At 37.5% G+C, this 11363-nt stretch overlaps 1 protein-coding gene across 1 annotated transcript; it reads left to right on the forward strand.

Annotated features, from left to right (window-relative positions):
• Window positions 1-212: 212 nt before the first annotated feature.
• On the forward strand, window positions 213-7624 carry LOC107101511 (sodium/myo-inositol cotransporter-like). The gene is made up of 2 exons (XM_015400461.1): window positions 213-470; window positions 5056-7624. The coding sequence occupies exon 2, from the start codon at window positions 5310-5312 to the stop codon at window positions 7443-7445; it is 2136 nt and encodes a 711-aa protein (XP_015255947.1). The 5' UTR covers window positions 213-470; window positions 5056-5309; the 3' UTR covers window positions 7446-7624.
• The last annotated feature ends 3739 nt before the right edge of the window (window positions 7625-11363 follow it).

Here is an 11363-nt window from a genome sequence, read left to right on the forward strand (position 1 = left end):
ATATTAGTAGATGCAAAGCTGAGTTTCTTTTCCTCTCCATGTTTCCATATCTTGGATGAGAGCCATTTAAAACTCACCTGGCCTGTTTCATTAAAGTTATATAATCATGTGGGTTAATACCGGTAATTAGCTGGAGCAACTTCTAGGCGTTTTTATTGCATCTCTGCAACACGTCACGGGTTGGCTCCACGTGTGGGGCGTGGATTTGTATTGGTGGCTATAAGGAGTGGGAGGGTGATAGGGCATCATTGTCTGACGGAGCATCACATAAGAAGCGGAACTCTGCAAAAATGATGACACCGATTAGTTTGGGTGACATCTAAGCCTCCTTGACAAGAAAAAAGATAAACTCAAAAGAAAGAAATATCTCTTTCTAGGCGGACTGAGCGTCTTCTTCCTGTTAATCCACTTTAAGGGGCGTGGAGTGGTGCGTTTCCGCGGGTCTGTTGAGTGTTTTCTCCCTGCAACCGGTGAGTATATGTACAACATTTCTTCTTTAGGTTTAATCCATCTAAACTACACCCGCGGTTAACAGTTTTAATAAAGAAGGCGCTCATTTAAGTAAGCCTACCATATGTCTATATCGCTACGCTGACGTCAGAGTTAAAACAACTCAATGTTTCAGACAAAAACAAACGTTTTTAAATTGTAAAAAAATATGTCCGCTCCGGCTGCGCACGGTAAGTTCTTGTAAAAAAACAAAGTGTTGTTTGAATGAGAGACATAAGGATGCGCAGTGTTTTCACATGAATGAATGAGCGGCTGTTCTAGAATCTTCCTGCCACCTGATAGGTGCATCCGTATCTGCTTGTTGATTGGTTCTCGCCTCCTCCTTGTGTTCACGCGGCAGCCTCCGGCTGCCCCTACGCATCTGGATATCAATTAAAGCCCCATTGTTCCCCCTGTCATTCATCCCGTTTCATTTTGACGCTGTTGAGGCCGGGATCATAACCTTCAACCAAACAAAACAATTTCTGCGCTTTTACTAAAACTCATGTCGTAAGGGTAATGCTGCGCTGATGGATTGTAATTAATTTAACCATTTTGTGTTCAGGATGCTCTAATTTGGGAAATAATTAGGCTTTTAGGGGTAAAATATGAGCAGAATGAAAGGTGATTCTTCGCCTGGGTTTTAAATTCAAAGGAAAAGAGGAAGCAAAAATACCTTCACCTGTTGTTACTGGTTTCACCGGTTTTGTAACTCAACCTTAATAGAAAACTTATTAAAATGCCCTGCATTCTAGATAAACTCTTTGGGTATTTTTTGAAGAATGTATTTTCATTCTGTGCATTTGCATCTTTCGGTCGAACAGGAATAATCTTTTTTTCGGCCTTTTTTCAAGGCAACATAGGTGCACAACTGTATTTTTTTTATTATTATTATTGCACCACCACAGGTAGGATGGCTTGTAAGGACTTGTCTGGTCATCCCGACAGTCTATTTACTTAAGAAGAATGCTCTTAAAGGGAAAGTACACAATTTCTTGAACAACGATTATAAAACTCATCATAGTCGTAGTTTATTTTTAGCTGTAGTAGCTTCACAGCCCTCTCCTCACCCACGCTCTCTCTATTCACCTGGTCGCAATCTTTACTCGCTGTCAGGGGCGGATCTAGGATTCTAGGAGATCAGGGGCATCAATTCCTTAACTGTGCTTATTCCTCTCTTCACCAACAACAAATCATGTGGATTTGTTGACATGTGTGCATTATTTGCCAAAATTAAAGGAGGGGAACCATCTATTTTAGCTGACTGAAATAATCTGTTCCCCTTTTTATGATCTTTATCAAATGTATTTTCTGTTTAAATATTTATCTAACAATTTACCAAAAAAGTTCAAACTAAAACCACTGGACCATGTTTTCCTCCAGACATTTTAAATTAAGAATTAAAATACATTTCATAAAGATCATCAAACCAACAGTGAGATTTATTTGAACTATTTTGGATTTCAAAATATAAAATAAATGTTTCATACGTAACGGTTATGGTTTTAATCTACCCTCTGGATTACCCATAATTCCAAGTAGTGTAAAAAGTAAAATACTCAAATACATCGTTCTTTTAAGATCTTTATTGCGGTTTGAAACATATTATATGAGTGTATTTTTTACTAACCCTCTAATGAACTATACACAGTTATTATCATAGTAATTAAAAGTACCACTGTCTGCTTTGCTATTGGTGTCATGTTTAAACAGCTCACCATCATGCTGAAATCTGCCATGTGTTGGGGTATAAATATGGTACGGTCAGTCATCTTAATATCAGGTGGTCCTAGTCCACAATTGCGTGGGGGGGCCTACCTAGTGTCAGTGACGGGGCCCATAAGCAACTGCAGTCTCTGCTTACCGATATTTACACCATTGTGTAGAATATAGTAACTCAGACCCAAATCTCTTTAAATGTTCTATTGTCAGCACACGTTGCAACCAGGAAGATTATTGTTGGCGCACCACCTCCATTCTCCCATTTTCTTTGTCTGTACACATATTTATTTTTTTTTTACTGTTATTTCTGCTTGCAAAAAATACTACTTAAGGGCTTAAGACAACCCAAAATTAAACATCCAGAAGTTTCCATTTAAATATGGCCTCCAGTCAGTCAGTTACATCCATGTAAATGTGATCTGCCATCCAGTGGATTAACTGACCACACACGAGGCGGAGGTTTTTTTCAGATGAGGTATTGGTTTTCTGAAAGCTGAAAATTGATCAAAACCCATTATGGACCTACAGAGTTTCTCATTGGACATATATATATATATATATATATATATATATATATATATATATATATATATATATATATATATATATATATATATATATATATGACCCATAAGATGGGAAAATGCGCAGCTTTCAGTTTCGACTGTTACTTTGTCAGTGGGGCTGAGTGAGTGGGTTCTAAGTACACTGGGAAAAATAAAGATTATATTTGAGTCCTATATATTATATAACTCTATAACTAAAAAAATGACAGAAACATGTTTACTGAGAAATGCTGCACAGTTTTAGAGCCAGGGTCTCCTAGGAAGTTGATGACAACCACATGGAGAATCAGGCCTTGATAGTGACTTAGTAAAAATGAAAACAAAGACTTCTTTTATAGACAGAGATGCTTTTTGCATAGAGCATGGTTGTGAAGGAGAAGGCGTGGGGGTTATTTTCTGCCATGTATGGCAGAGTGAAACCTCAGGAGAGGCCAAACATTTAGATGACAGAAATAAAACAGATGTGTTCAAACATCTCTCCAATCTGTATTCATTTTTGCTGACTCTGGAATTAATTTTGATAAAATGAGGGTCTAAAGTTGTATTGTTCAGCAAATATTCATTTGAGAGAACAAACCCTTCATCTGACAGCTCATGGTTCAGACTGATTAGATGGTTGTTTTATGGAAATCCTCCACAAATAATATTTTGGGATTCATTTTATCTTCTATGAAGCACATAAGTCTGAGATTTCTTTATCGAAACACTATTTTTAAAAGTCTGAAAGCTGCAGAATGGAGAGATGGAAACCTAGAGGAAAACATTTGAGGTATCTGAGAAGGAACAAATGCAAGTACATCGAACTTCTCATCTCCTTTTAAGATCTAAATAAAAAAAATAAATAATAATTTCAACACAAAGCAGATATTGTACAACAGATTGGACCAGCTATTAGGTGGCATCATTTAGCATATTAGTGTAAAAGATAGAAAACAACACATGTATAAAGAACAAAGGCTTAAAGTATTTCCTAAAGTTCTTTTGTCGTTGCATTTCTGTTACTTTAATATTTGACATTATAAAACAAATACTGATCTCAGACAAAGAGAACATGAGTAAATTATAAAAGCCCAGTGACAATTCATTAATTAGGTAAGTAAGTTCTTAAAAACAATCTGGCTAATTTTTTGATCACTGATTTTGTACAGTTTAGTTCTTTTCTTTAGCCAATCACAGGCCAGAGTACTGCAAAACCTGTAAAAGGAATCCCAACATGAAATAGGATAAAAGATATCTAGAACCAACACATTACGATAAAAAAATATGCATAAGATTAAAAAAAAGAACAGTAATTCCACCACGCATTAAAACGCATAATCCTGATGGCTGTTCAGCAAAACTTTTAGTCACCTTCACCATCCTCCCCAGACTTGTTTTACCTTCCTTATTCCAGCTGGAGATCAGAGATCCTATGACAAATGTTGGTGAGGATAGTTGCATGGAGCTGCATTTGCATAATTTATTTTCGAATCATACCGAACTTTATCTATATTTTTAGTCCCCATGTCGTAGAAAACGCTTCACAAGAAAGCACTACCGCAATAATGTGCACTCCCTGATTATTTCTGATGCTACATGCCAAAGGGTGGTGCTTATCTCTGCAGACAGCTTAAAAACACCATTAGAAAAAAAGCTATTTATCTGACATTCATATTAAATATAGAATTAAAACATAAATGCTGCAACTAATGCCATACTAGCAACATTTGGTAAAAGTAAAATAAATACTGCAAAAAATAGATTTGTTTACAATATGCAAAGTATTATTTTGAGACAGTTTCATAAATAATAAAGTCAAACAATGCATTGTAGTTATAATCTTAATGTGTTTATGTTTAATATAATTATCTTGAAAATTTTGGTTGTCTAAATGGCTGCCTAAATCCTGTAGCTAGTTGTGTCGGAACAGTGTAGCTGTTGCCAACAGACGTTTGCGCCTTCTTGACCCGTCTTACATAATCTTTCTTTCAAGTTTGAATACTAGCATGGCTCGAGTTCAGCTGTATTTGAAAAGATTAGCTGGGAAATCTCAGGAAAGATCAATTCCAAGTCTAGATGGCACTGGAAAAGTACTACAGAAGTTAATCCTAGCCTATTAAAGTGCATTTTTTATTTTTTTATTTTCACCATTTCTCCTTCTATCTTACTAATTATTATTATTGTTTTGTGAGGTGACCTTCATTCAGTGTTGGTTCAAATCGCAATTTTCTCCGTTTTTTTCCATGCAAAAGTCAAAATACTGATGAGTGTTTTTTTTTTTTCTTTTGCTTTTTTTCAGGAATATTCAACCTTGGCTTTTCTAGACCAGTGACCTGCAACACCCTGCACAACCAAAAAAAGTTTCTGTTCCGACGGACTACCTCATTTAGTTTTTTTTTTTTTTTTTTTTTTGGCCGGGCTGTCAGGGGATCATCTCATCTGAAAACCAAAGCTAATTGTTTCTATTGCTGCTATATTTTAATCTCAGCTATAACGCTTATAAATTTGCACATTCAATTCTTCTGCAAACTTTATAGCAATTCATCTGTAAAGATGCATGCTAGAATGGAAGCCGCGGACATAGCAGTGGTGGCACTGTATTTTGTCCTGGTGATGGTCATCGGGCTTCTCGCCATGTGGAAAGCCAACCACAGCACCGTTAGTGGCTATTTCCTTGCAGGGCGCTCCATGACATGGATAGTGATAGGGGCGTCCCTGTTTGTCAGTAACATTGGCAGTGAGCATTTCATAGGCCTGGCAGGATCAGGGGCAGCCAGTGGTTTTGCAGTAGGAGCTTGGGAATTCAATGCCCTCCTGCTTCTGCAGCTGCTTGGCTGGGTGTTTATTCCTGTCTATATCTACTCTGGAGTCTACACCATGCCAGCTTACCTGTCCAAACGCTTCGGTGGGAACAGGCTGAAAGTTTACTTTGCCTGCCTGTCTGTGTTGCTTTACATATTCACCAAGCTCTCAGTGGATCTCTACGCTGGCGCTCTATTTATTCAGGAGTCCTTGGGGTGGAACCTCTATCTCTCAATTCTTTTGCTTATCAGCATGACTGCTCTGCTAACAGTCACTGGTGGATTGGTTGCAGTGCTCTACACAGATGCCCTCCAGGCAGTGCTGATGGTTGGTGGGGCCATGACCTTAACCATCATCAGCCTCATCAAAGTTGGTGGACTAGAGGGGGTCAGAACTAAGTATATGCAGGCCACTCCTAATGTCACTGCTATAATGGCTTCCGGAAACTACACCCACTACCCCTCCTGTCGTATTGAACCAAAGCCAAACTCACTACGTATCCTTCGTGGCCCTCTCGATGAGGATATTCCTTGGCCAGGTTTCATTCTGGGGCAAACCCCTGCCTCCATTTGGTACTGGTGTGCAGACCAGGTCATCGTGCAGAGAGTATTAGCAGCCAAGAACATTGCTCACGCTAAGGGCTCAACACTCATGGCCGGATTTCTCAAGATCCTGCCCATGTTCTTGATAGTCATTCCAGGAATGATCTCCCGCATCATGTTTACAGACGAGATCGCCTGCATCGGGCCAGAGCACTGCATGGCCGTGTGTGGTTCCCGGGCTGGCTGCTCAAACATCGCCTACCCGCGCCTGGTCATGGCAGTGATGCCCACAGGACTCAGGGGGCTTATGATGGCAGTCATGATTGCTGCCTTGATGAGCGATCTCGACTCAATCTTCAACAGCGCAAGCACTATCTTCACCCTGGATATCTACCAGACTATTCGGAAGAGGGCTTCTCAGCGGGAGCTTCTGATCGTCGGCCGTCTGTTTGTTGTGGTCATGGTAGCGATCAGCATCGCTTGGGTCCCTGTAATCATTGAGATGCAAGGTGGACAGACATACCTGTATATCCAGGAAGTCGCTGGCTACCTCACCCCACCAATTGCTGCCCTTTTTCTGCTTGGTGTGTTCTGGAAGAGGTGTAATGAGACGGGTGCCTTCTGGGGAGGCATGACAGGTTTCACGCTAGGTACGATACGACTAATCCTAGCCTTCCTCTACCGTCAGCCTCTCTGCAACCAGCCAGACAACAGACCATTCTTCATTGTCCACATTCACTACATGTACATTGCAGCCGGACTCTTCTGGATTTCGGGACTGGTTGCTGTGGTGGTCAGTCTTTGTACCGCCGCACCAGATGAGGAGCAGATTCGTACCACCACAATTTGGGGGCTCCGCAAGCTAGAAAAGATTCCCCCGAAGAACAGGGATGAAACATACAAACTCAATGAGAAGAACCAATGCAATGGCACTGCAGGATACTATAAAGATATTCCTGCTGATGTCAAAAGGGAAAGGTGTTTAGATGGAGCCGAAATCAAGCTTTTGGTCCCGTACACGGACCATGATCCAGCTACACCCAGCACAGAAACGTCCCCCGCCTCCACCCCTGCTGAGCAGCAAGGTTTTAAAAAGATGGACATGATCAGGGCAGAGCAAGGCTGTCATGGACAAGAGGAGCGCGGCCTGTTCATGCGTTTCTTCGGCTGTCTCTGTGGGTACAAAGAAGAACCACATGGCAATCAGCAGCAAGTCATGCAAGAGGACGAGCGAGTGGTCGCAGAGCTGCTATATGAGCCCCCCAGGGTTAAACTCCTCCTCAACCTCGTCCTACTAACCGTCTGCTCTTTGGGCATTTTCATGTTTGTTTATTTCTCATTGTAGAAGAACCCTGCACTGAAATTACCCAACTGTTAGATTTTGTTTCCAACATAAAAGATATATGCTAGTTTTTTTTGGGCTGTTACAGCAGTAAGAAATTTCACTGATTTAAAATCTTGTCTGTAATATTTACAGTTTTTTTTGTTTTTTTTACAGGGATCCATGCTTGTTATCATTTTTTAATGACTAAAGCGTCTCTATTAAAAAAAAAAAAAAAAAAAGCTAAACATATTGTACTTCTACATGACTTTGAATCCTATTGTTCTTAATCCTGCATTTAAAATATCTACTGGGAGTTTTAGAGTTGTTCTCTAAATGAGTTTAATATTTGCCTTACCACACGTGTTTCCTTTTTCTAGTGAGAATGGGTTGAAGTAAATTTAAAAACTTTATTTTGAAAGAGGCGAAAGAGAAAACATCAAGAATGGGTACACTGGTAGTGTTGCATATGATTAAAAAAAAATCACTTTATTTCTAGCGATGAATATTATTATTGGTTTAAATTGCTTAATGTGTTTGTATCTACAACCACTTGATGCAGTTAGCATTTAGTATTAAGAAATGTGTTCATGTTTTGCAGCTCATGAGTTTCAGAAAAATAAGCACAACTTTAGAAGTGTTTTTATTTCTGTATGTTCTTATTATTTCTTTTTAGGAAATATATAAATGATACAGTTAGTTAGATGTGTGTTCAAAAAGAGTTTCTTATGACCAAATTCTAGTCATATCTGGATCTCTTGCTATTTCTACTGCTTTTTACATTGTTATCCACTGTTTTGTGATTACATTTTTTTGTTTGGCTGTATTCTGTTATATTTCATAACTTACGGCTGTTTTAACATTAATGTTTGGTAACCGAAAGCATCTGTTCTCATGATTCTGTTGCAGTTCTTTTTCTTGTTTGGCACCACATCTTTTAAACCCTTTGCAATATGTTAATATTGTCTGAAACTCTTTCAGGGCTCCTTGTTCAGATTTCTTGTATTTATTTTGGGTCTTGTGTTTTTAAATGTTGTTTGTTCCTCTTTTTAAGTGCATTTTCTATAAACCTCCTACCAAATGTGTCTTATTGTGAAATACCTATGTGAAAAGAAACACTTTTTTTTGTTTTTTACAAAGAAAAGAAAAATACTTTTGTTTAAAGTCATGACATTAACCAGCTTTTTAACGCAGTACATTGTTTTGGTTGAATAAATTGAGATGAGAACATTTCAGTGACATGTGGATGTCAGGGTTAGCACTTTGCTGACACATTTTCTGACATGGTCAGTGATCATTTGTGTTTCTAATAATCTGTGGTCATTGTATGTGTCCTCCCACATCAACGACTCACAAAAACAAAGAATACCAAGAAATCAAAGGAAAATGTGTCCCAACTATTGCCCTTAAGCGATCTGAAATGTCAATGTGTGAATGTGACAGACTTACCGTTTTTCATGTTAAAACATGTTGGTATGATAAGAGACGAATGCTGTATGGGAAAGAGCTTTAAAAGTTTTTTTTTTTTTTTTTTTCCAAATTTCTTTTTGAGAGAATACATTCTTATATTTATGAGCTTTATTTTTGACTGAAATAAAGTTTATTTGTAGACCAAAGGAGAGTTTTGTTATTTTTGTAAATTAACCCTTCATATTAATAGTTTGGACAGCTATGAAAGTAATTTCAATTTGGACTCTTAGTATGACATTATTACTTCATATGCTGCTTAGAAATGTTTCTTTTAATATACAATTTATAACAGTATTAAGTATTGAGGCTTAGCATGAGGTTTTTTTAATATTATGCACCTCTATTTATCGTGTATTGCTAAGCATCAGTTAAAAGATACATAGCAGTTTTCAAAACAATTGACATTAGTTACACATGTGCATACAAGTGCAAATATCTCTATTAGTCTTAGCCAAGCACTGTTTTTTTTGGTTAGTTTATGCAACTACATAAGATGAATTATAAAAATGTTTGAAATAGCGTACCCCCTTCAGAAGTATTTCTACTAATAATTGCGAATTATTACTTTTCACCTATACTTTAGGTTTTATCATGCAATGTAAGATCAAAATAGACACAATTGAATAAGTAATAAAAAAATGTAAGTTTAGATCTGATTACTCATTTACAGCTTTCTGTTTGGCCCTGATGCATCCCACCTTAAATATTTTTAATATATTTCAACATTTAACAATATTTAGGCATTAAAGACTTAAATTATGCTTGTCTCTGGTGAAAATCACAGATGATTCCGGAGAAAAAAAATCAAATGGTCATTTATAAGATCATTCCTTCCTAAGCTTCCTCTAAATGGGACACTCTGGCATCATTGACTGTGATTACATAAACTCCAGTGAAGCTAGATTAACCCGATGGTCACTGCATGATCCTAAGCTTTTTACTAACAGATTTAACTTCAAAAATCTAACATCAGTACTTCCTGCAGTTTCAAATCAATGGACTAAATTTTTCCATATGATTTAGATGGTAGCTCATTAAAAGAGATGGTATTTAACTAGTTTTCTTTCTGAATTGTATTAAAATCAAGGCCCTACAATAGCAAATCTTAAAGAAAGTAATACAGTACATATGGTTGGATAATCTGTTTGCTTATTCTCTATATTCTGCAGCACTATTGATACCCCTTTGAGTCAGAGGGTGACATTTGAGGCCATGATCCAAGTGCCTATTTAGTCTGTGACTCACATCACTGGTTTGCTGCAGCTCACCATAGCAACAAGTGAAATTTGGCATTCACACTCAGGGAGAGTGGAGGATGCAGTCAGGACTACATTACCACATCCGGGAGGATTATGAGCAGGTGGTGTTTTCATTTTTTATAAAATGAATAAAAAACAATATGTTGTTACCGTATTAGAAACATAATAAAATTGATGCATCATTTAGAGAACCAAACACGGGAGACAGGGACTGTACCTGCCTTAACACATCCTGATGTGTTAAGAAGCAACCAATTCGCCCTTCAGGGATCTTTGCTTTTAAACACATTCCATTGCAAAACAAATGAAAAACGCTAAAGAGTTAAACATTCACATTATTTCTAAAAGTACTGATTATTCTTAAAACAATCATGCTAATTATGCTTCAATTGCATTCCTTTTCTTAGTTTGGCAATCCTCCAGCTCTAAAAAAAAAATAAATTAAAAATGGCTGCATACATACAAAAGAGTATATTCCTTAAAGTTTGTCACATTATAACAACAAACATCAAATGTAACTTAGTGGGATTTTATCTGGCAGACAACGACAAGGAGATGGTATTTTTTAATTGGTTGGATAGACTGCTTAGATGTAGATATCTTTTGTCTAATGTTTTTTTTTTTTTTCGCTTGTTTGTTCGGTCAAACATTAAAAAGGTGACTTTTATTAAAGTTTTATTCAGGCATAGATAACATTTGGTCTCTCTAAAAAGAGTTAAAACTACTCTTGTTATAGCTATTTTTAAGAGTAGTTTCTTTATTTCAGATAAATAAAAATCCTCTTAGATAAGCCTCCTGTAGAATATCGCTCTTTTTTGGCACTAGTACTTTATTTAAGAGTAGACAGGTGGGAGGTTGGGTTTAAAGAGAGGGGAGGACATGCAGCAAAGGTCAACTAGCTGAGACTTGAACTAAGGACTGACGCCTCCATGCATGGATGGCGAGCTTGACCATTGCACACCAGCATGACATCCATGACCAGAAAAAACAGAAGCGACACTTGGAAAAATGTGTCGCTTCTCAAAAAAGCAATTTTTGAGAAAAATGCTTTTAACTTTAGAAATAAATTGACTCAGTCTTTTTTACTTGTGCTCTAGAAGTTTTCAAATGTTGATTTTATTTTGCTTAAAAATGAACCCAAACCAACCTAGTGTGACTGAACCCATGTGATGCTGTAGGATAGATGGTCTATAATTGTAATATACACTCACCG

Source organism: Cyprinodon variegatus, unplaced genomic scaffold (genome assembly GCF_000732505.1).
Source record: "Cyprinodon variegatus isolate N-32 unplaced genomic scaffold, C_variegatus-1.0 Scaffold1106, whole genome shotgun sequence".
NCBI classification, from domain to species: Eukaryota; Metazoa; Chordata; class Actinopteri; order Cyprinodontiformes; family Cyprinodontidae; genus Cyprinodon; species Cyprinodon variegatus.